This window comes from Oncorhynchus keta, unplaced genomic scaffold, assembly GCF_023373465.1.
Source record: "Oncorhynchus keta strain PuntledgeMale-10-30-2019 unplaced genomic scaffold, Oket_V2 Un_contig_998_pilon_pilon, whole genome shotgun sequence".
NCBI classification, from domain to species: Eukaryota; Metazoa; Chordata; class Actinopteri; order Salmoniformes; family Salmonidae; genus Oncorhynchus; species Oncorhynchus keta.
Window position 1 is genome coordinate 153,738 of NW_026290746.1, and position 25,255 is coordinate 178,992.

The window sequence follows — 25,255 nt, forward strand, 5'->3', positions numbered from 1 at the left end:
TCCTAAATCTCTACCCAGAGAATAATTCTTTACATAGGAGAGAAAATAATTTTTTTGACCTCTGTCTATTACAAGCTAGACATTCAATTGCTCTCCACTGGAAGTATGTCAGTTCCCCCTCACTTGGTCATTGGTTAAAATAATTAATGTCAAGCCTGGCTCTTGAAAAATGTACTACTTTAGTGAAAAATAAAGCCCCAGAGTTTAGAAGCATTGGAACTGCAAATCTGTATATTCAAAATAATGTATGTGAATATTGGCTATAGTCGAAGCGTAATCTACATTATCTACAACTGCATATTGTACTTTTTATTTATTTGTTTGGTTGTTATGTTTGTCAATCCTCAAGTATATATATATCCTCAATATATATGATTAAAGTATGATTGATGGAGGCCACTGTGTTCTTGGGGATCTTCAACACTTCAAGGGGCTTCCGAGTGGTGCAACAGTCTAAGGCACTGCATCAATGCTAGATGCGTCACTACAGACCCTGGTTCGATTCCAGGCTATATCACAACCGGACGTGATTGCGGCTGCGCACAATTGGCCCAGCATATTCGGGTTAGGGTTTGGCTGGGGTAGGCAGTCATCGTAAAAAAATAATTTGTTCTTCACCGACTTGCCTAGTTAAATAAAATAAACACTGCAGTAATGTTTTGGTTCCCTCCCCTAGATCGGTGCCTCGACATAATCGTTTCATAGAGTTCTACGGACAAATGTGTCTGAATGTTATTACACATGTAGAAAAGTTGTACAACTGAATGCATTCAACTGAAGTGTGTCTTCCACATTTAACCCAACCTCTGAATCAGAGAGGTGCGGGGAGCTGCCAGAATCGACATCCACATCTCTAACGCCCGGGGTTCAGTGTGTTAACTGCTATGCTCTGGGGCCCGGGGTTCAGTGTGTTAACTGCTATGCTCTGGGGCAGAATTACATTTTTTTTTTACCTTGTCAGCTCAGGATTCGATCCAGCAACCTTTCGGTAACTGGCCCAATGCTCTAACCATTAGGCTACCTGTACATATTCATATCAGTAGACTGTGCAATACAAAATGGGAATAAAACTATTCTAAAAGTATCTCATAAGTCAAGAAAATTATGAGCTATATCATCCTCCACTCACTATCACAAGGGTTAGTAACTACACAGACTAATTTCAAACACTGGCAGTTTGTCTACTTCACTTCCTTAGTCTACTCTCTGATCACTCCAGACAGCCCAGTTAATAAAACAAATGCTGGCAATACTGGTGTCAAACCATGCAAGTGTCAGTAGTAGAAGTCGGCCGATTAATCGGAATGGCCGATTAATTAGGGCCGATTTCAAGTTTTCATAACAATCGGAAATCAATATTTTTGGGCGCCGATTTAAAAAAATATATTGTATACCTTTATTTAACTTTATTTAACCAAGTCAGTTAAGAACACATTCTTATTTTCAATGGCGGCCTAGGAATGGTGGGTTAACTGCCTTGTTCAGGGGCAGAACGACAGATTTTCACCTGGTCAGCTTGGGGGAGCCAATCTTGCAACCTTAAAGTTAACTAGTCCAACGCTCTAACCACCTGCCTCTCATTACTCTGATTACATTGCACTCCACGGGGAGCCTGCCTGTTACGCGAATGCAGTAGAAGCCAAGGTAAGTTGCTAGCTAGCATTAAACTTATCTTATAAAAAAAACAATCAATCAATCATAATCACGAGTTATAACGACACATGGGATGATTTAACAAAAGCGCATTTGAGAAAAATGCACAATCGTTGGACAACTACCTAACCATAAACATCAATGCCTTTTTTTAAATCAATACACAGAAGTATATATTTTTAAACCTGCATATTTAGCTAAAAGAAATCCAGGTTAGCAGGCAATATTAACCAGGTGAAATTGTGTCATTTCTCTTGCATTCATTGCACGCAGAGTCAGGGTATATGCAACAGTTTGGGCCGCCTGGCTCATTGCGAACTAATCTGCCAGAATTGTATGTAATTATGACATAACATTTAAGGTTGTGCAATGTAACAAGAATATTTAGACTTAGGGATACCACCCATTAGATAAAATACGGAACAGTTCCGTATTTCACTGAAAGAATAAACGTCTAGCTTTCGAGATGATAGGTTCGGATTCGACCATATTAATGACCAAAGGCTCGTATTTCTGTGTGTTATTATGTTATAATTAATTTGTGCGTTTTGCCAGCAGCTCTTCGCAAGCACATGACTTCAAGCCTATCAGCCTAATCACTGGTGTAATCAATGTGATATGGCTAGCTAGTTAGCTGGGTGTGCGCTAATAGCGTTTCAAACGTCACTCGCTCTGAGATTTAGAGTAGTTATTGCCCTTTCTCTGCAAGGGCCGCAGCTTTTGTGGAGCGATGGGTAACACTGCTTCGAGTGTGGCTGTTGTCGTTGTGTTCCTGGTTCGAGCCCAGGTAGGAGCGAGGAGAGGGACAGAAGCTATACTGTTACACACACTGGCAATACTATTGTGCCTATAAGAACATCCAACAGTCAAAGGTGTATGAAATACAAATGGTATAGAGAGAAAAAGTCCTATAAATACTGTATTAACTACAACCTAAAACCTCTTACCTTGGAATATTGAAGTCTCATGTTAAAAGGAACCACCAACTTTCATATGTTCTCATGTTCTGTGCGAGGAACTCAAACGTTAACTTTTTTACATGGCGCATATTGCACTTTTACTTCTCCAACACTTAGTTTTTGCATTATTTAAACCAAATTGAACATGTTTCATTATTTATTTGAGGCTAAATAGATTTTTATTGATGTATTATATTAAGTTAAAATAAGTGTTCAATCACTATTGTTCTAATTGTCATTATTACAAATAAATCACATTTTTTAATGTATTTTTTAAATCGGCCCATTAATTGGTATCAGCTTTTTTTTTGGTCCTCCAATAAATCGGTATCGGTGTTGAAAAATCATAATCGGTCGACCTCTAGTCAGTAGCATGAAATACCATCTACCTTCTCATTGACACAGTTCGACTGCAACATTTCATGCAGTGGGAAGTTAGAATGAACAACACACACTTACAGTGGGGAGAACAAGTATTTGATACACTGCCGATTTTGCAGGTTATCCAACTTACAAAGCATGTAGAGGTCTGTAATTTTTATCATAGGTACACTTCAACTGCGAGAGACGGAATCTAAAACAAAAATCCAGAAAATCAATCAATGATCATGAGGAAGGATCAGCCCAGAACTACATGGCAGGACCTGGTCAATGACCTGAAGAGAGCTGGGACCACAGTCTCAAATAAAACCATTAGTAACACACTACGCCTTCATGGATTAAAATCCTGCAGCGCACGCAAGGTCCCCCTGCTCAAGCCAGCGCATCTCCAGGCCCATCTGAAGTTTGCCAATGACCATCTGGATGATCCACAGGAGGAATGGGAGACGGTCATGTGGTCTGATGAGACAAAAATAGAGCTTTTGGTCTAAACTCCACTCGCCGTGTTTGAAGGAAGACATCATTCTTCGGGGATGTTTTTCTGTTTGGAGGAAGAGGAAGGATGAGTACAACCCCAAGAACACCATCCCAACTGTGATGCATGGAGGTGGAAACATAATTCTTTGGGGATGCTTTTCTGCAAAGGGGACAGGACGACGGCACCGTATTCAGGGGAGGATGGATGGGTCCATGTATCGCGAGATCTTGGCCAACAACCTCCTTCCCTCCGTAAGAGCATTGAAGATGGGTCGTGGCTGGGTCTTCAAGCATGACAACGACCCGAAACACACAGCCAGGGCAACTAAGGAGTAGCCCCGTAAGAAGCATCTCAAGGTCCTGGAGTGGCCTAGCCAGTCTCCAGACCTGAACCCAATAGAAAATCTTTGGAGGGAGCTGAACGTCTGTATTGCCCGGCCACAGCCCTGAAACCTGAAGGATCTGGAGAAGGTCTGTATGGAGGAGTGGGCCAAAATCCCTGCTGCAGTGTGTGCAAACTTGGTCAAGAACTACAGGAAACAAGTTCTGCTTTTCTGATGTATCAAATACTTATGTCATGCAGTAAAATGCTAATTAATTAGTGAAAAATCATACAATGTGATTTTCTGGATTTTTGTTTTATATTCCATCTCTCACAGTTGAAGTGTACCTATGATAAAAATTTGACCTCTACATGCTTTGTAATTGGGAAAACCTGCAAAATCAGCAGTGTATCAAATAGTTGTTCTCCCCACTGTAGGTAGATAGAACCTGCTCTTACCTTGATTAACAGATGTCCCAATCTTCTCCTCCTCTTCTTCATCTTTAATGTTGACATTCAGCTCCAGTATTTGACTGCAGTCTTCCAGCTTCACTGATGCCATCTCTGGATCCTGCAGTGCAAACTGGGCTCCACTGTCACAATCAGGACCCAGTGACTGTAGGCTCCTTGTGGAAGGAGAGAGGCAGGTTGGGTTTGTCCTCACTGTTGATGTTACCGGCCTCAGACTTAATCTGAGTCGGCCAGTTGTAATAAAGAGAAACAGACACAAAAAGTTATTGTCTTCACAGTTCTGGCACTTTCTTTATGCTTAGTTTCTGGCACTTTCTTTATGCTTAGTTTCAGGAACTCCACAATACTGTTGAGCTAATATTCTATAAGAGGAACATGAGCTCAAACAGTAGAAATTTGAGGTGACGGTACTCAGCTCTGATGAGCTCCTGTCCAAGTCAAGTACTGATCGTATTTCAATAGATCTGGTAGCTAAGCATTGACAAAACATTAATTAATTCACATTAGACAAAGTATAGACTTTAAATTAGGCTACACAACTGTAAATGCACTTAATCTATAGAAGATTTCCTGAATTTACATAAGTGACTCACTGATAATCATTACATTTAGCTCCAAAACAGTAGTGAAAACGTAAAATTCTCTCTGCTGCACCCTCACTGCCTGCACTGAAGTACGTTGATGCAGACCGAGTGGAAACCGCCATTTTACCAGCTCGTGAATTTTACACAAAAACGACATGTTAAACGAACCCCGAAATCTAAAACAATTTATCCTTAATGAAATTACCTTGACGAAAAGATATACATTCACTCAGACTAACCTAAAGTCGATATGTGACAAGTTATCACGTTCACCCACGCGGTTTGACACAAAAAAATAACACATAAAACCTTTATCAAACGTGATAATACCTTGACGTATTTGTTACCTAGCATGTTATGACATGTTATTTAGATATTATAACGTGCTATTACATACCAGTAGTAATACACTTGAAACGGACACAGAAGTTGTCATCTTGACTACACAATTCTGGCGTATCCTTTATTCTGAAGAATGATGTGCGCCTGCGCGGACTTTCCTGTTCCCCACTAACAGTTTCTCAACCCAGAGACATAACATCGCGAGACTTCAGAGAACGCTGGTGAAGTGGACCAAGCCGGGTTTGACAAGTCAATGAGAGAAGTGAACAATTCTGATACTTTTGCAGCGGCTAATGGGGATCCTAATAAATACCAAAAATATTCCGTCGGCACACACTTGAAACATGGCCATTCGTTTATCAATTTCATAACTGCAGTGGCTTATTCACAATAGCTCACACTGATTCATTGATTGTCACAGAAACAAAAATAGATATGGTTTATTCTATAAAAGTCTCGCATTAAATCTATCAAATGTCATATAAAACTGTATAAATCAATAACTAATTCACCATTTGTCACAGAAATATCAAACTATGTATGATGTATTCTATAAATGTCTAGTATACTTTTAAAACCTTTGTTTTGAGTAGAAATTCCAGTTTTGATTTGATAAAAATACATAACATCTCAAATATTGCATTTCAAGATGAAGAAATCAACTCATTCAGTGATTGATCAGCCAGGTCGCAGTTGCAAATGAGAACTTGTTCTCAACTAGCTTACCTGGTTAAATAAAGGTGAAATAAAATATTTTAAAATTTGTCTCAGAAAAATGTGAGAATATGCATTTATTTAAAATAACTTAAAATAAATGATGATTTAAAGTGCAATTTGTTTTATATGAAGTTAGATAATGTTTACATAAAGTTGTACAATGTTTACCATCTTAAACTGTATGTGAAATCAATGTTTATAATTTTAAACTATATGTCAAATCAATGTTTACAATCTTAAATTGTATGTCAAATCAATGTTTACCATCTTAAAGTTTATGCCAAATCAATGTTTACAATCTTAAACTGTATGTAAAATCTGTTTACCATCTTAAAGTTTATGTTAAATCAATGTTTACCATCTTAAAGTTTATGTTAAATCAATGTTTGTATTTTTAGTGCAACAGTTCCACCTTTTAAAGTAGTTAACAGTCATTTATTTATAAGTCTCTAATTTAACAGAAAAAAAGGCCCCTTACAATAATGTTCTATTTTGGCTTTGTTGAAGTCCTTCATTATCATCCCCAGACAAGCTAAATGAAACCATCTCTGGCACACAGAGCGTTCTATCTGCAGTATTAAAAACATAAAACAGGGTTATGTTGATTTACATGTGAATTACAGTTCTGGAATATCCGAATTCTGTTACATGTTTTTGCAATTAGGAACATTTTCAAATTTAATTGGATTTTTGCTAAATTGACTTTAAATGCATTTGACCAGAACCCTGATAGAAGCACACTTAACTGAGGCGTGCATCATAGTTTAGTATTCAGACAATATAAATCGTATAGTAAAAAAGTGTAAAACATTAGCAAAAAACGTATAAAAACATTACAAGAATGGCATCTTATATATTTTATATATTTCGATCAAATCTAAACTGGAATTTGTATTCAACACAAAGATTGAACAAAGACGATAGATATTTATAGAATGAATCATATCTCTTTCGATCATTCTGTGATAAAGGGTGAATTAGTTATTTGATTTATACAGCTTTAAATCGCATTTAAGATTTTATATATTTTCATCAAATCAAAACAGGATTTTTTTAGTCAAAACAAAGGTTGTAAAGTATGCTAAGCATTTATAGAATAAACCATATCTATTTTTATATTTCTATGACAATCAATTAATTAGTTATTGATTTTTACAATTTCAAATGGCTTTTGGCGAATATCTGTTGAATGTCAGAATGTGTGAATACAAAACCAACTTTACCTCGGTAGTAGGCAGATACCATTCTTCAAACAGTGAAACTGATTGGCTTTCTTCCTTCTATCCATCTACTACAGGGTTTAGTGCTTCAACCACTCCAGGAATCTTCTGCTCAAGAAGATGAACCTCAATATCCAACGAAACTCCAGATATAAACATATTTAATAGGTGCCTTGCTCCGAAATGATATACACAATGTAATATGCATAATATAAAATATATTGATTTAAAATGTAAAAAAAACGAATATATTGTTCGATGTTCTGATATAGACAGAATGACTGAAAAATGTAATTGTAAAATGTAAAAAAAATAAAAATGTAAATGTAAAAACCTGTAATTTCAAATAATTAGTTTACAATTTCACAACGGAATTACAATTTATAACAGTCGTGCCTCAAAACTGGGAGAAGCAGAAAAAGCAAGTAATTCACCCGACATTTGTTCCTCAAGACGGTAACAAGGACACTAGGATAATTGTAAGCAAAAACATTTTTGAAAACGTTTGTAATTTGATAAGGTTGATATATGAATTATTAGTTTCTGTTAATGTCGCAAACTATTTTCTCTAGGCTAACATAAGCAACCTGGATACTTCCATGCTAACTAACGTTAACACTAACTTAGTTGCTCTAGCCTACTATGGTCCTGTCCCTCTGGCCAGGATAAACAAAGCAGTCATGTTGTATTTCACTAAAAACATTTTATTTTATTTTATTATACACATCAGAAGAAAGTGGCTGCCCAGCATGAATTAATGTACAAACATTATTTTTCATTGCATTCTTGTCATTTAGCAGATGTTTTTATCCAGAGCAACTTACAGGAGAAATAAGAGTTAATTGACTTGCTCAAGGGCACAATGACAGATTTTTCACCTAGTCGGCTTGGGATTCAAACCAGCGACCTTTCAGTTACTGGCCCAACACTCTTAACCGCTGGCTACCTGACAGATCAATTAACTTCAATAAGGTTATTCAAATACATTCATCATCAATGACTAAAATAATGCATCTCGTATTAAACACAAGTAGTCAATTTCATAAACACAAGTATTCGATTCATAGCCTGTTTATCATTAAACAAAAGTTGTTTAGTAATATAAAATAATCCACCCAAACTAAAGCTAAAAACTGATCACACCATCTTTATCTGATATACACTGAGTGCACAAACATTAGGAACACATTCATAGACTGGCCAAGGAGTTGAGAGCATTCCACAGGGATGATGGCCCATGTTGACTCCAATGCTTCCCAAAGATGTGTCAAGTTGGCTGGGAGTAGATCTCTACTCCGAATAGCTCGTTCCATCTCCTCCCACAGATGCACAATTGGATTGAGATCTGGTGACTCGTCAGGCCACTGCAGTAAACTGAATTCACTGTCATGTTCTTGGAACCATTCCTGGACAAGCCTTGTGGCATAATCCTGCTGAAGAAATCTATTTGCAGATGGATACACTACTGCAGTGAAGGGAGGCACCTGATATTCTTTAGATATCCTGTAGCATTCAAACATTGTTCATCTTTTATCAAGGGGCCCAATGTGTGCCCTGAAAACACACCCCAACCATCACACCACCAGCCTGCAATGCTGACACGGCATGGATGCATGCAGTGGTGTAAAGCATGAAACAGCAGGAACAGGATTTTTTTCCAGTGTTTTCATTCCTTAGCCCACCTGGGTTCACCTGGTCAGTCTGTCATGGAAAGAGCAGGTGTCCTTAATGTTTTGTACACTCAGTGTATGTTGTGTCTACCAGCTCATTCTCACAGAAAACTGTAGAGGGAAGCAGTACCACCCAGTCAACCATCAGACGCCTCACAGAGGACATTCAACCCTAAGGGAAAATCCAAGATCTCAGTATCTTTACAGTAGAAGCTAACAAAACACACAACCTGACATGGAGCACACTGATCAGTAAAGAAAGGCTAACATTCTAGAATGCTCCCTTTCCTCTGCACAGTTCTCACAGTGAGAAACAATAGGATTGCAATAGAGTGTTGACAATTATTTTATGAAATTAAAATTAAGTGATTGAGTGACTAATCTCAGCTGGTCTGAGAGAACTGACAAGGACTCTCTCCTTTATGTATACAATGGTGTCTTTAAATGGCCCAATCTGTAGAATCTCCCCTCACTGTCAGTGCAGTGATAAGGCTTCTCTTCAAGTGTGTATCAGTTTTTGTGTCTTTTCATTGCCCAATCTGGAGAAACTCTTGCCACATTAAGAGCAGAAGTAAGGCTTCTCTTCTGTGTGTGTTCATCGATGACCCTTTTAGCTCAGCTGTAAGTCAGATCAGTGGTAAGGCTTCTCTCCTGTGTGTGTTCTCTGATGAACTTTCAGGTCAGTTGATGTTGTGAAGCATTTTACACAATCAGAGCAGGAGTAAGGCTTCTCTCCTGTATGTATACGTTCATGTCTTCTTAAGTTTTCCAGTCGAGAGAAACTCTTTCCACAGTCAAAGCAGGAGTAAGGCTTCACTCCTGTATGTATACGTTCATGTGTTTTTAAGTGGCCCAGTCGAGTGAAACTCTTTCCACATTCAGAGCAGGAGTAAGAATTCACTCCTGTATGTATACGTTCATGTGTTTTTAAGTCGCCCAGTCGAGAGAAACGCTTTCCACAGTACGAGCAGGAGTAAGGCTTCACTCCTGTATGTATACGTTTATGTGTTTTTAAGTTTCCCAGTCGAGAGAAACTATTTCCACAGTCAGAGCAGAAGTAAGGTTTCACTCCTGTATGTATACGTTCATGTGTTTTTAAGTGGCCCAGTCGAGAGAAACTCTTGTCACAGTCAGAGCAGGAGTAAGGCTTCACTCCAGTATGTATACGTTCATGTGTTTTTAAGTCACCTAGTCTAGAGAAACACATTCCACAGACAGAGCAGGAGTAAGGCTTCACTCCTGTATGTATACGTTCATGTGTTTTTAAGTTGGTCATTCTAGAGAAACTCTTTCCGCAGTCAGAGCAGGAGTAAGGCTTCTCTCCTGTGTGTGTTCTCTGATGAACTGTCAGAGACCTTGATGTCGTGAATCTCTTCCCACAGTCAGTACAGGGATACAGATTCTCTCCTGTGTGTATTTTAAGGTGTTTTTTTAGCTTTGATAGAATTGGGAATATCTCCTCACAATGTGGGCAGTGGTGAGACTTTTTAGCCCTGTGACCTTCCTGCTGTTGCTCTCTGGATGTAGAGAATGTCTCAACATGGTCTCCTGTGTGAACAACATCAGAAGAACCAGTCAGTTGGTGTGATATACATATGACTTCACAACAGTAGGCTGTACAATACAGGGAATAAAGCTATTAGGGCTGTCCCGACTATTTTTTTTATCCTGGTCAAACAAGTCTTTTCTTTCGGCCAATCGAATGTTTACATTTTAAAACATGTATATTTCCATATATATGTGGTTGAATCAAATCAACTATATGGAGGCTACTGAGCTTGTCTGATGCTTTAAGCACTGCGACTTAAAAATGAAGACACACAAAATACTCACGAGGGAGCCAGAGATCAATATAGCGTAACCAGAATAAAATACATCTGTTCTCGACTCTCCTCCTCCCGCTGCTGCGTTATGATGTTCATTTAATTTATAATAAAGTCTTTATATCTAAATGAGGCCTCCCGGGTGGCGCAGTGGTTAAGGGCGCTGTACTGCAGCGCCAGCTGTGCCACCAGAGACTCTGGGTTCGCGCCCAGGCTCTGTCGTAACCGGCCGCGACTGGGAGGTCCGTGGGGTGACACACAATTGGCCGGGTTAGGGAGGGTTTGGCCGGTAGGGAAATCCTTGTCTCATCGCACACCAGCGACTCCCGTGGCGGGCCAGGCACAGTGCGCGCTAACCAAGGTTGCCAGGTACACGGTGTTTCCTCTGACACATTGGTGCGGCTGGCTTCCGGGTTGGATGGTGCTGTGTTAAAAGCAGTGCGGCTTGGTTGGGTTGTGTATCGGAGAACGCATGACTTTCAACCTACAATGCCTGGGCATGCTCCTGATGAGGTGGCGGATGGTCTCCTGAGTGATCTCCTCCCAGACCTGGACTAAAGCATCCGCCAACTCCTGGACAGTCTGTGGTGCAATGGAGTGGATGGAGCGAGACATGATGTCCCAGATGTGCTTAATTTGAACGGGCGGGCCAGTCCATAGCATCACTTGCAGGAACTGCTGACACACTCCAGCCACATGCATTGTCTTGCATTATGAGGAACCCAGGGCCAACATATGGTCTCACAAGGGGTCTGAGGATCTCATCTCGGTACCTAATGGCAGACAGGCTACCTCTGGCGAGCACATGGGCTGCCAGAGACACCATGACTGACCCACCGCCAAACCGGTCATGCTGGAGGATGTTGCAGGCAGCAGAACGTTCTCCACGGCGTCTCCAGACTGTCACGTCTGTCACATGTGCTCAGTGTGAACCTGCTTTCATCTGTGAAGAGCACAGGGCGCCAGTGGCGAATTTTCCAATCTTGGTGTTCTCTGGCAAATGCCAAACGTCTTGCACGGTGTTGGGCTGTAAGCACAACTCCCACCTGTGGACGTCTGGCCCTCATACCACCCTCATGGAGTCTATTTCTGACCGTTTGAGCAGACACATGCACATTTGTGGCCTGCTGGAGGTCATTTTGCAGGGCTCTGGCAGTGCTCCTCCTGCTCCTCCTTGCACAAAGGCGGAGGTAGCGGTCCTGCTGCTGGGTTGTTGCCCTCTACGGCCTCCTCCACGTCTCCTGATGTACTGGCCTGTCTCCTGGTAGCGCCTCCATGCTCTGGACACTACGCTGACAGACACAGCAAACCTTCTTGCCACAGCTCGCATTGATGTGCCATCCTGGATGAGCTGCACTACCTGAGCCACTTGTGTGGGTTGTAGACTCAGTCTCATGCTACCACTAGAGTGAAAGCACTGCCAGCATTCAAACGTGACCAAAACATCAGCCAGGAAGCATAGGAACTGAGAAGTGGTCTGTGGTCACCACCTGCAGAACCACTCCTTTATTGGGGTGTCTTGCTAATTGCCTATAATTTCCACCTGTTGTCTATTCCATTTGCACAACAGCATGTGAAATGTATTGTCAATCAGTGTTGCTTCCTAAGTGGACAGTTTGATTTCACAGAAGTGTGATTGACTTAGAGTTACATTGTGTTGTTTAAGTGTTCCCTTTATTTTTTTGAGCAGTGTATATATATTTAAATGAAAATGATACAAATCTAAATGAACTTCTATTGCCATTGTCAAAACTAGCTTACATAAAGCTAACCCATTGTGAGACCATATGCTGGTGCAGTTGGCCCTGGGTTCCTCCTAATGAAAGACAAAGCTAGACCTCATGTGGCTGGAGTGTGTCAGCAGTTCCTGCAAGAGGAAGCCATTGATGCTATGGACTGGCCCGCCCGTTCCCCAGACCTGAATCCAATTGAGCACATCTGGGACATCATGTCTCGCTCCATCCACCAACGCCACACTGCACCAAAGACTGTCCAGGAGTTGGCGGATGCTTTAGTCCAGGTCTGGGAGGAGATCCCTCAGGAGACTACCCGCCACCTCATCAGGAGCATGCCCAGGTGTTGTAGGGAGGTCATACAAGCACGTGGAGGCCACACACACTACTGAGCCTCATTTTGATTTGTTTTAAGGACATTACATCAAAGTTGGATCAGCCTGTAGTGTGGTTTTCCACTTTCATTTTGAGTTTGACTCCAAATCCAGACCTCCATGGGTTGATAAATTTGATTTGCATTGATAATTTTTGTGTGATTTTGTTGTCAGCACATTCAACTATGTTAAGAAAAAAGTATTTAATAAGAATATTTCATTCATTCATATCTAGGATGTGTTATTTTAATGTTCCCTTTATTTTTTTGAGCAGTGTATATTGAATGCATTACCGTAACCAAACAAACATTGTAGATTAGAAATTATGAGAATTAACGGTAGGCTAAATGTATTACTGGTGATAGTGGTGTGCCGTCCCCTCCGCAATAGACTAGTCCACCCAGACAGGCAACGGACTGGTCCACCCAGACAGGCAACGGACTGGTCCACCCAGACAGGCAACGGACTGGTCCACCCAGACAGGCAATGGACTGGTCCACCCAGACAGGCAATGGACTGGTCCACCCAGACAGGCAATGGACTGGTCCACCCAGACAGGCAATGGACTAGTCCACCCAGACAGGCAATGGACTAGTCCACCCAGACAGGCAACGGACTGGTCCACCCGGACTGGTCCAACCGGGAGGGCAACGGACTGGTCCACCCGGGAGGGCAACGGACTGGTCCACCCGGGAGGGCAACGGACTGGTCCACACAGACTCATTTCATATCATCCTCCTCTCACTATTACAAGGGTTAGTAACTACACAGACTCATTTCATAGAGCTTTAAAAGACCGGCAGTTTGTCTACTTCACTTCTTTAGTCTACTCTCTGTCTACTTCACTTCTTTAGTCTACTCTCCTGATCACTCCAGATAACCCAGTTGTTCAGGGATGTGTTGTCAGAATTACAGAATTCAACCTATCAATAGACTGGGTCATAACTTAAGGTCAAATTTATAGATAGAACCTGATCTTACCAATCTTCTCCTCCTCTTCTTCATCTTTAATGATGACATTCAGTTTCAGTGTTTGACTGCAGTCTTCCAGATTCATTGATGCCATCTCTGGATCCTGCGGTACAAACTGGGCTCCACTGTCACAATCAGGACCCAGTGACTGTAGGTTTGGACTCAGTGTGGAAGGAGAGAGGCAGGTTGGGTTTGTCCTCACTGTTGATGTTACCGACCTCAGACTTAATCTGAGTCGGTCTGTAGTAATAAAGAGACATGGACACAAAAGTTAGTCTTGACAGATCTGGCACTTTATTCTCTAAAAATATATTAGATCAGGTCGCTAAACATTGACAACAAACCATTTATTAATTTCCCATGAGACAAAGTGCACACCTTAAATTACACAACATTAACATGGTTGGAGCGTTGGACTAGTAACCGGAAGGTTGCGAGTTCAAACCCCCGAGCTGACAAGGTACAAATCTGTCGTTCTGCCCCTGAACAGGCAGTTAACCCACTGTTCCCAGGCCATCATTGAAAATAAGAATATGTTCTTAACTGACTTGCCTGGTTAAATAAAGGTAAAATTAAAAATTAGTGTACAGAACCTATAGTAGATTTCCTGAATTCATATAAATGACTCCAAAACCATTTAGTACAAGGTTGCAGTTGTTTTAGGCAGCACTATTCACGATTTTCCTGAATAATCTAGATGCCGGGGTTAAAGACATTTACAAACCATAGCACCCAATTTGAAGAAGGCAATGCTCTGATAATTAGCTAATTGCTCCTAACCCATAGGAATCCCCACACAGTTGACTACTTTAAAATGGTAGAAGCCCTCAATGGCAATGTCCATCCTAAAACAGGTTACATAGAGGTGGTCTTCTCTCCATTTCTATGGATGATGCAGACCCATCCTAAAATGGGTTACATAGAGGTGGAGTCTGTCTCTTCCTCTCAGTCTCCAACCTAACAATGGGAATTGTTATTCCAAAGGTGGGAAGGCAGGGAAGGTCCAAAACAAACTCATAGAAAAGCATTGGCCTTTTCCTCTAGGATTTACACACACCAAGCCCCTCCCCTTGCCTCTCACACCAGCAAAGTTGCAAGATCACCACATCTTCCTCCCTGGCAAGCGGTTTTAACTAGCTATTTACATTTGTGGTTTGGTCCAAAAGAAGGGCTCATACGGACACCAAAACACATTGAGACATTATTTTACTGTAATAGAGGAGAAGTTACCTTTTCTATCAAAACCCTTTTTATGTCTCAACTACTCAGATTGAGAGCAGAGTTACACTACTAAAACCAGAGTATCAATGAACATTGATTCTGGAAAATGAATGCTAGTATTAGTACTGCTAGCAGTATTTTAGCCAAATACTTTTATAATAGCGCTCTAGTCTGTTTTATACATGTGCAATAAGCATAAACAAGGTTGGCCACTTGATTTAACATCTGAACAAAGTGGACAGGATGCTTTTCAAACAGTTGGAGACAGAAATAAGGTTGGCCACTTGATTTAACATCTGAACAAAGTGGACAGGCTAACATGCTTTTCAAACAGTTGGAGACAGAATGGTGTGTTCATAACACTTCAACTGTTCAACCTTGTTAGCAAATAGATCCAAGTTGACTGAAACTTGTTATATAAAGATTAGCTGGCTAATCACTAGCACGTGGGCTTGAGAGATTTTTGATGAGACAGACCTGTGTTCATTTTCTATAGGCTAATGCCTGCTACAATAAGTTAGTACATTTTTAACAAACGGTCATTTTCATAGACAGAATTGAAAGCCAGATCAGTGATTATCGTAACAACAAAAAAGCATGTTCAACTATTTTGATAAAATAATAAATGATTAGTGGGTGTTATGGTTGTGGATGGCTTATATTTAGCCTCGGTATAACTTCACACGCCCTGAATTCATTAGATTATTGACTGTTTGAAATGCAGTGTATTCAACCTTTAATTGTACAAGGATCATTTATAGAGAAACTAAACTGAGATATTTATGGTGAATCGCCTAGAAGTTTGAAAACTCAAGATAAAGCTGCATGATTTTTTGGTCCATATCGTCCAGCCCCAATGGAGAACATTAGAGTAAAGTACAATACTTTATACTGTACTATACTCTGTACTGTTGTACTGAATTAAGCTTTACTTTCGTGTACTCTGCTGTAGTGCTTTCAAATCTTGTGAAATTAGCTATGTTTCCAATAACTTGTCCAGTGATTTTTTTATTGCCATTTAGAAAAACCATATTGTGTGGATAAAAAGAGCTGGACGTAATGACGCACCGCGTATTCAGCAATCATCATTTATTCAAAACACCGTTTCTATCCTCACTTGTCGGAATAAATAAACTTTGACAAAACAAATCCGCCCGTTGAACTTTGGTCGAATATATCCTGGTCAATGGAAACCTGCCTCATGAGGTCTGAGTGATTGATTCAGATGTGGTTTGATGTTTGGGCCAAGTCAAAAAAAGACATTCAAAAGACGTCGACGTCGGTCCGTGTTTACTGGGGTGTATCCTACAATGTCGGCCTATAACTATATTTTATGAATGTCCATCCATGTGGCCTAGCGTTTGTAAAACAGCCAGTTGTATTGGCTTTATTTATAGTCCTGGTTCCTGTGACTAATCATGTTGTCTATTTCAGCGCTGAAAGACCCATCAGCTTCCCAACTTTATCAGGAGTAACCCTGCAATAGACTGACTGGGAAGGTGATGTTTCACAGTCAAAGTCCTGCAATAAGAGCTAAGAAGCTAATATTTGTGTAAACTGTTGATAATAGTTTTCTGTTGGTGTCACCTGTTTCATGGGCGCACAATCCAACTCATTTCATAAAGTCATATAAGAATACAATGATGTGGTCTAATACCGCCACAGTGGGATTTCAGTTTATTTTCAAAATAATTCGTTATTGTAATTCATTGTAAATAAATAATACTCCAACCATGTTCTGCGTTATTTTGTCCAAATATGACATGATTTCACTATTTTGTATCAGTTTATCGCTTTAAGAGGGATTTTTATTTTGAGTTTGAACCACACATGCCTCTATTGTGGCTAGCTTCACAAAGGTCGGGACAGGCGGACATCAGGCCTATGTCCAGCTGGAGGACGGAGATGTTGGCCACATCAGATAGAAATGTATTATGTTGAACAAACATTCCTCTGATTCTAATGAACCATGTCAGTTATATTCAGAGGATTTTTATCTGTAAATTTCCAAAATGTTTTTGTTCTGAACATCCCGAGGCGAAACCCACTGAGCTAACGAACCTGCAAAGCCTAACAAATGAACGTGTTGTGGACCCCGCGCCGTGTGCTTTTTTATAAATCACGTTCATCACTCACTCGCCTTTACACAAAACCTTTCCCAAACGTTATAATACCTTGATTGGTTTGTTATCTAACATGTCATGGCGTTATTCCAATATTAGACCGTTTAAAAGTGCTATTTACGTACCTGTAGTAACAAGAAAAAAGGACAGCAGTTCTGGCTTTCTCTTCACTCGAAAGAATAGTGTGCCTCTACCGGAACTTCCGGTCCCCCCCTCCACTACCACAGTGCAACAGCGACATCTATTGGACTGATGGACTAATTACTGCTAAAGCATGTAGAATGTAAGTGAGATTGATTAGCTTGACAAATAAACCTTGGTTTTAAAAAACTAAAGCGTTGTCTGTTTTAGTGTCTACGTTTTTCAATCCATTACATATGCATTGTAGATGATCTCTGTGGAAGGCCAAGAAGATCATCAAGAACCTCAGCCACCAGAGACACGGCCTGTTCACCCTGCTACCATCTATCAGTCGGAGACAGTGCAGGTGCATCAAAGCTGGGACCAAGATAATGAAACCACTTCTATCTCCAGGCCATAAGACTGTTGAACAGTCATCCTTGATTTGATGTAGAGAATATTGGTTACGTGCAACTTGGCTTGTCTCAATGTGTGACATGTACTGAGTAGATAAATACAGATATATATTATTTTGAATGCCTTGAATTAAACAAAAGCATTACATTTACTGTAAAGATAACCCCCCAAAACTATGATGATTCAGTAGATCAATTACAGTTCTCTAGCAGGGCTCCCGAATGACACTGCGGTCTAAGGCACAGCATCTCAGTGCTAGAGGCATCACTACAGACACCCTGGTTCAAATCTAGGCTGTATCACAACCAGTCATGATAGGGGGGTGCACAATTGGCCCAACACTGTCGGGTTTGGCCAGTGTAGGTCATCATTGTAAATAAGAATTTGTTCTTAACTGACCTGCCTAATTAAATTAAAGGTCTCACAGATGCTTATGCTGACAAAACATGTTAGAGAATAGGTCAGATTTAGCTTTGTGATGCTCATTTAATCTACCTGTCTTGTTCAGCTTCAGATAAACACTAAATATTTGACTTAAATATTTTTTGTAATTCATTGTACAAGAGAACTAGTTTGACCAGTACAAATTCATGTACAAACTGTATTTTTCATGGGAAGATCGATTAAGCCGGCTTCAATGGAGCTGCCCAAACATATTCATAAATGACTCAAATAACTCATCTAGTTTTAAAATACAATGTAATAAACACATGTACTTTTGTTTATTGATGTACAGATTATGTAGTAAAAAATGTTCCCCCCCCCAAACGAATGGTAATAACTGAAAATCACACCATCTCTATCTGATACATGTTGTGTCTACCAGCTCATTACCACAGAGAACTGATCATCACACCATCTCTATCTGATACATGTTGTGTCTACCAGCTCATTACCACAGAAAACTGATCATCACACCATCTCTAGCTGATACATGTTGTGTCTACCAGCTCATTACCACAGAGAACTGATCATCACACCATCTCTATCTGATACATGTTGTGTCTACCAGCTCATTACCACAGAAAACTGCAGAGGGAAGCAGTACCACCCAGTCAACCAGCCTCACAGAGGATATTCTACCCTAAGGGCAAATCCAAGGTCATATCAATATCTTTACAGTAGAAGTGAACAAAACACACCAAAACTGACAGGGTGAATACTGATTAGTAAAGTAAAGAGAGGCTAATGTTCTATAATGCTCCCTTTCCTCTGCACAGTTCAATCACAGTGAGTAAGAATAGCATTACAATAGATTGTGCTACAATTTATTGAGAATTAAGTGATAGAATGACAGGAGTAAGGCTTCTCTCCAGTGTTGACTGTTGAACCTTGGATAGTGTTTTTGCAGCTCTTCCCACAGACAGAGCAGGGATATCTCATATGTATATACTGTACTCTACCATCCTGTGTGTATTTTTAGCTTTGATAGTGTTAAAAAGAAAAATGCTATTGCAGCCTCTTTGCAAGAAGGAATTGAGACCAAAAGCTCAAGAGAAGTTTAAGAGAGTGTTTAATATCAAGGATACAGTCAGCTGAGTGGATGCATTTAGAAAGCTCACAACACATTTTATCCTCTCCCCTGATAGGCGTCACCTCCCCAGCTATACATTTTATGGCCCCAATGAGTTTCCCTCTTTTCCCCTGTGGAATGTCCATGGTCCTCTCTTTGTTTAGCCAGATGTCAGAATCCCAACCCGTCCATCTTCTGTTCTGGGCCTGACCCTGCTCTCTGATCCGAGGCAATTTCCTCTTCTCTGATTGGGTCAACATTTATAAATTAGCATACACACAGTTTCATGTCCTAAACTCCATTAATCCTCACAGTAATCATTCACTAAACAGGATACACACTAACTACAGTTGAACTTGAAACATGTTACATTTGAATAGAATCCATCAGTTCTAAATGTTCCGTTGCCACGCTGTCTGGCAACACTCTTATCCCCTTGTCTGGTAACACTCTTATCCCTTGTCTGGCAACACTCTTATCCCCTGTCTGGCAACACTCTTATCCCCTGTCTGGCAACACTCTTATCCCCTGTCTGGCAACACTCTTATCCCCTGTCTGGCAACACTCTTATCCCCTGTCTGGCAGCACTCTTATCCCTGTCTGGGCACTCTTATCCCCCTGTCTGGCAACACTCTTATCCCTGTCTGGCAACACTCTTATCCCCTCGTCTGGCAACACTCTTATCCTTGTCTGGCAACACTCTTATCCCCTGTCTGGCAACACTCTTATCCCCTGTCTGGCAACACTCTTATCCCCTGTCTGGCAACACTCTTATCCTTGTCTGGCAACACTCTTATCCCCCTGTCTGGCAACACTCTTATCCCCTGTCTGGCAACACTCTTATCCCTTGTCTGGCAACACTCTTATCCCTGTCTGGCAACACTTTATCCCCTTGTCTGGCAACACTCTTATCCCCTTGTCTGGCAACACTCTTATCCCCTTGTCTGGCAACACTCTTATCCCCTGTCTGGCAACACTCTTATCCCCTGTCTGGCAACACTCTTATCCCCTTGTCTGGCAACACTCTTATCCCTGTCTGGCAACACTCTTATCCCCTTGTCTGGCAACACTCTTATCCCTTGTCTGGCAGCACTCTTATCCCCTTGTCTGGCAACACTCTTATCCCTTGTCTGGCAACACTCTTATCCCCTTGTCTGGCAACACTCTTATCCCCTTGTCTGGCAACACTCTTATCCCCTTGTCTGGCAACACTCTTATCCCCTTGTCTGGGCAACACTCTTATCCCTGTCTGGCAACACTCTTATCCCCTGTCTGGCAACACTCTTATCCCCTGTCTGGCAACACTCTTATCCCCTGTCTGGCAACACTCTTATCCCCTGTCTGGCAACTCTTATCCCCTGTCTGGCAACACTCTTATCCCCTTGTCTGGCAGCACTCTTATCCCTTGTCTGGCAACACTCTTATCCCCTGTCTGGCAACACTCTTATCCCCTGTCTGGCAACACTCCTTATCCCCTGTCTGGCAGCACTCTTATCCTGTCTGGCAACACTCTTATCCCCTTGTCTGGCAGCACTCTTATCCCCTGTCTGGCAACACTCTTATCCCCTGTCTGGCAACACTCTTATCCCTTGCCTGCTAGCTAGCCAACTACTATTAACAGTCACATCAAACCATGCAGCTAGAATAACAGCAAAGTAACTGCTTTTAATTTAATTTGACCTGGTTTTAAATTGACATTCCTTTGTATATATCCATAAAGATTTTGTGGATTCATGATTTCGACTGGCTGAGACAAGAAGTCAGTCTCGTCCTGACACGTTAATTCTCAACAGGATAGTGCACATCGAATTTCAATATTGAAACCATGTTGCAAATGTTGAGAGAGAAAGACAGCAACGTTTGTACAACACCCCGCCGATGCAAACAAAAGCAAGGGGGAATAATGTCTAGATGTCTTTTGCAGTGAGATCAAGTTAATGAATTGGCTGGCTGGGCTGATGGGCCAGTGGATGAGCAGGGATCTGTCAGACAGAACAGGAAACAAGATTCCCATTTTTGCATCATCTGTGCTAAACAGTGTTTTTAGAATGGCTTAGAACACGTCTCAACCAATCACAAAGCTTGTTTTGACCAACCCGTTGTAGAATATTTTTAACAATAGCCTGTATAGAAATCAAAAGCTCTTTGGTGCTGCAGTATGCCTCATTCATTATCATGCACCGTTCTGGTATAAAAACAAATATTTGGATTGTCTCCAGTCGTGTAAAATGATGTAGAATTGCATGAAATAAGTTTCTAAAAGGGATTTTTTTAATGGAAATAAGATGAGATTCATGCAGTGCTTATATTATAATAGATATATTTTCACCCCAACCTCGTACACGGTGGTCTGGGAATCCACAACCTTTGACATGTGTTTTTAGAATGGCTTAGAACACGTCTCAACCAATCACAAAGCTTGTTTTGACCAACCCGTTGTAGAATATTTTTGAACAATAGCCTGTATAGAAATCAAAAGCTCTTGGGTGCTGCAGTATGCCTCATTCATTATCATGCACTGTTCTGAAATAAAAAATTATATTCTGTGTTCTGGGAATCCACAACCTTTGACATGTGACGCTTACAAAATGAAGAACTGTTTGTAAAACTGCATATCTAAGGCTCTGGTCTGTTCTAGGAGTGAGGGTAAACAATAGGCATGTTCTCTGCTATCCACTTTATGTTTTAATTATAATTTTGGGTATAGGGAGAGTCACTTGTTTTTCCCCAAGTGTTCAGAGAGGGTCGGGGAAAAATATATTTTAGTGAAGGGAGGGGCAACATTTTTTATTTCAGAGATACAATTTGCTCCAGGTATCCCTCATTATAAATAACATACAGTCCCTTAGTAGTAAAAAAAAAAGAATCACCCAAACTAATGGAGAAAACGGATCACACCATCTCTATCTGATACATGTTGTGTCTACTATCTCAGTCCCACAGACGACTTCAGACGGAAGCAGTATATTCAACGCTAAGGGCAAGCCCAAGGTCCTCTCAATATTTTTTGCAGTAGAAGCTAACAAAACACACCAAACGGGACGAAGTGCACACTGATCAGTAAAGCAAAGAGGATAACATTCTATAACGCTCCTTTCCTCTACACAGTTCAATCACAGTGAGCAACAATAGGACAACAATAGAGTGTTATACGCTTTCTTCATTTGATCCAATTCACTGTTACCAATTCTTTCACCAGATGAGAATTAAGTGATGGAGTGACTTTAATCTTAGCTGGTCTGAGAGAACTGATGAAGCTTCTCTCCTTTTGTTACCAAAAAAGGTGAGGTTACTTTAAACAGGGGTCCATTGTCAATCCAGCAAAAATGTTTTTAATCTGCAAAGGCTTCACTTGTTTGTATCCGTTGGTGTGCTTACGTTGCTCTTTGAGAATCTCGCCCCACAGTCAGAGCAGGATTATGGATTATCTCCTGTGTGCACTCTCTGATGAACTTTCAGAGCACTTGATGTTGTGAAACTCTTCCCACATTCAGAGCAGGGATAGGGCTTCTCTCCTGTGTGTATACATTGGTGATTCTTGCTGCTGTGTTGAGAGAAACTCTTTCCACAGTCAGAACAGAAGGAAAGCCAAACCGGTGTGTGTTTTCTGATGAACATTTAGCGCAGATGATGTTGGGAAGTATTACCACAGTAGTTTAAGGCTTCTCTCCTGTATGTATACGCTGGTGACATTTTAACGTATAATTGTGGAAACATTTTTGTCTCTGTATGTAAACTGCTTTCCCACAGTCAGAGCAGAAGTAAGGCTTCTCTCCTGTGTGGTTGTGATTTTACGCTGTCGAGAGAATCTGTCCCCCCACAGTCAGAGCAGAAAAACTCGTGTGTGTGTTCTCCTGGTGAACTGTTAGGTCAGATGATGTTGTGAAGCATTTTCCACAGTCAGAGCAGAAGTAAGGCTTCTCTCCTGTGTGTATATGTTGGTGTATTTTAAACTGCTCCGTCGAGAGAATCTCCCCCACAGTCAAGGCAGGAAAAAGGCTTCTCTCGTGTGTGTGTTCTCTGGTGAACTGTTAGGTCAGATGATGTTGTGAAGCATTTTTCCCACAGTCAGAGCAAGAGTAAGGCTTCTCTCCCACTGTGTGTATGCGTTGGTGTGTGTGTTTTTAAGTGGCTTCGTTGAGAGAATCTCCACCCACAGTATGAGCAGGAGTAAGGTTTCTCTCCTGTGTGTATACGTTGGTGTGTTTTTAAGCTGCTCTGTTGAGAGAATCTCAACCCACAGTCAGAGCAGGAGTACACGACTTCTCTCCTGTGTGTATTTTTAGGTGTATTTTTAGCTTTGAAAGAATTGGGAAAATCTTCTTACAATGTGGGCATTGGTGAGACCTCTTAGGTCTGTGATCTTCCTGCTGTTGCTCTCTGGATGTAGGAATGTCTCAATGTTACCTGTGAACAGCATCAGAAATAAAAGTCAGTGTGATAAACAATGATTATACAAAATATTATGAACACCTGCTCCTTCCATGACATAGACTGACCAGGTGAAAGCTATGATCCCTTATTGATGTCACTTTTTAAATCATTGTAGATGAAGGAGTGTAAGACAGGTTAAGAAGGATTTTTAAATATTGAGATAATTTAGACATGGATTGTGTACCATTCAGAGGGTGAATCCCAGCAAGACAAAAGACAAAACCTGGGACCCGTATAAATCAGCTGGGCTTGACAATCTGGACCCTCTATTTCTGAATCTATCCGCCATTGTCGCAATCCCTATTACCAGCCTGTTCAACCTCTCTTTCATATCGTCTGAGATCCCCAAAGGACTGGAAAGCTGCTGCGGTCATCCCCTCTTCTAAGGGGAGACACCTGGACCCAAAACTGTTACAGACCTATATCCATCCTGCCCTGCCTATCTAAGGTCTTCGAAAGCCAAGTGAACAAACAGATCACTGACCATCGCGAATCCCACCGCACCTTCTCCGCTGTGCAATCTGGTTTCGGGATGGTCACGGGTGCACCAGCCACACTAAAGGTACTAAACACAACCGCCATCGATAAAAGACAGTACTGTGCAGCCGTCTTCACGACCTGGCCAAGCTCTTCAGCTCAAGTCAATCACTGCATTCTTATCGGCAGACTCAATAGCCTCGGTTTTCCTAATGACTGCCTTGCCTGGTTCTCAATTGCTTTGCAGACAGCGTTCGTGTGTCAAATCGGAGGACATGTTGTCCGGTCCACTGGCAGTCTCTATGGGGGTGCCATAATTCAATTCTCGGGCCGACTCTTTCTCTGTATATATCAATGATGTTGCTCTTGCTGCGGGCGATTCCCTGATCCACCTCTAGCGCATGACACCATTCTGTATACTTCTGGCCCTTCCTTGACACTGTGCTATCTAACCTCCAAACGAGCTTCAATGCCATACAACACTCCTTCCGTGGCCTCCAACTGCTCTTCAACGCTAGTAAACCAAATGCATGCTTTTCAACTGTTCGCTGCCTGCACCCCACGCCCGACTAGCATTACCACCCTGGATGGTTCCGACCTAGAATACGTGGACATCTATAAGTACCTAGGTGTCTGGCTAGACTGTAAACTCTCCTTCCAGATTCATATCAAACATCTCCAATCCAAAATCAAATCTAGAATCGGTTTTCTATTTCGCAACAAAGCCTCTTCACTCAGCCGCCAATCTTACCCTAGTAAAAATGACTATCCCTACCGATCTCCTCGGCAATGTCATCTACAAAATGGCTTCCAATACTCTACTCAGTCAAGTGCAGTTTATCACAAAGCCATCCGCTTTGTTGCTAAAGCACCTTATACCACCTGCACCACTGCGACCTGTATGCTCGCGTCGGCCGGGCCCCTCGCTACATAGTGGTCGTCGCCAGACCCACTGGCTCCAGGTCATCTACAAGCCCATGCTAGGTAAAGCTCCACCTTATAGTCTCAGTTCACTGGTCACGATGGCAACACCCACCCGTAGCACGCTCCAACAGGTGTATCTCACGATCATCCCTAAAGCCAACACCTCATTTGGCCGCCTCTTCCTTCCAGTTCTCTGCTGCCTGTGAATGGAACTAATTGCAAAAATCGTTGAAGTTTGGAGACTTTATCTCCACCAACTTTAAACATCTGCTATCTGAGCAGCTAACCGATCGCTGCAGCTGTACATAGTATATCGGTAAATAGCCCA

The 25,255-nt window shown here is 41.3% G+C and overlaps 2 protein-coding genes across 11 annotated transcripts in view; both read right to left on the reverse strand.

Annotated features, from left to right (window-relative positions):
• LOC118370541 (zinc finger protein 883-like) overlaps positions 1-5,334 on the reverse strand; it is a 159,065-nt gene extending 153,731 nt beyond the window's left edge. For 2 of the 10 annotated variants that reach the window (XM_052513277.1, XM_052513275.1), the window contains exons 1-2: positions 5,053-5,151; positions 4,252-4,484 (exon numbers count right to left, since the gene is read on the reverse strand). In XM_052513277.1, the coding sequence (XP_052369237.1) occupies positions 4,252-4,484; positions 5,053-5,072 (253 nt within the window). In that variant the 5' untranslated portion in view covers positions 5,073-5,151. Of the gene's footprint in view, positions 1-4,251; positions 4,485-5,052; positions 5,152-5,244 lie in introns of those variants that run through there. The other 8 variants (XM_052513278.1, XM_052513252.1, XM_052513255.1 and 5 more) reach the window with 8 other exon arrangements.
• Positions 5,335-8,842: 3,508 nt separating this feature from the next.
• LOC127906100 (gastrula zinc finger protein XlCGF17.1-like) lies at positions 8,843-17,303 on the reverse strand. Its single transcript, XM_052513279.1, has 3 exons — positions 17,168-17,303; positions 13,708-13,938; positions 8,843-10,344 (listed from the first exon to the last, which is right to left on the reverse strand). Exons 2-3 carry the CDS (start codon positions 13,790-13,792, stop codon positions 9,428-9,430), a joined length of 1,002 nt encoding a protein of 333 aa, XP_052369239.1. The 5' UTR covers positions 13,793-13,938; positions 17,168-17,303; the 3' UTR covers positions 8,843-9,427.
• Positions 17,304-25,255: the final 7,952 nt, after the last annotated feature.

Excerpts from the sequence above, each read along its gene's own strand:
- LOC127906100 (XM_052513279.1), bottom strand. The coding sequence starts at position 13,792 with ATGGCATCAATGAATCTGGAAGACTGCAGTCAAACACTGAAACTGAAT. Across the intron at positions 10,345-13,707 it reads AGAAGAGGAGGAGAAGATTG|GAGACCATGTTGAGACATTC; the intron begins GTAAGATCAGGT and ends TTGTTCACACAG.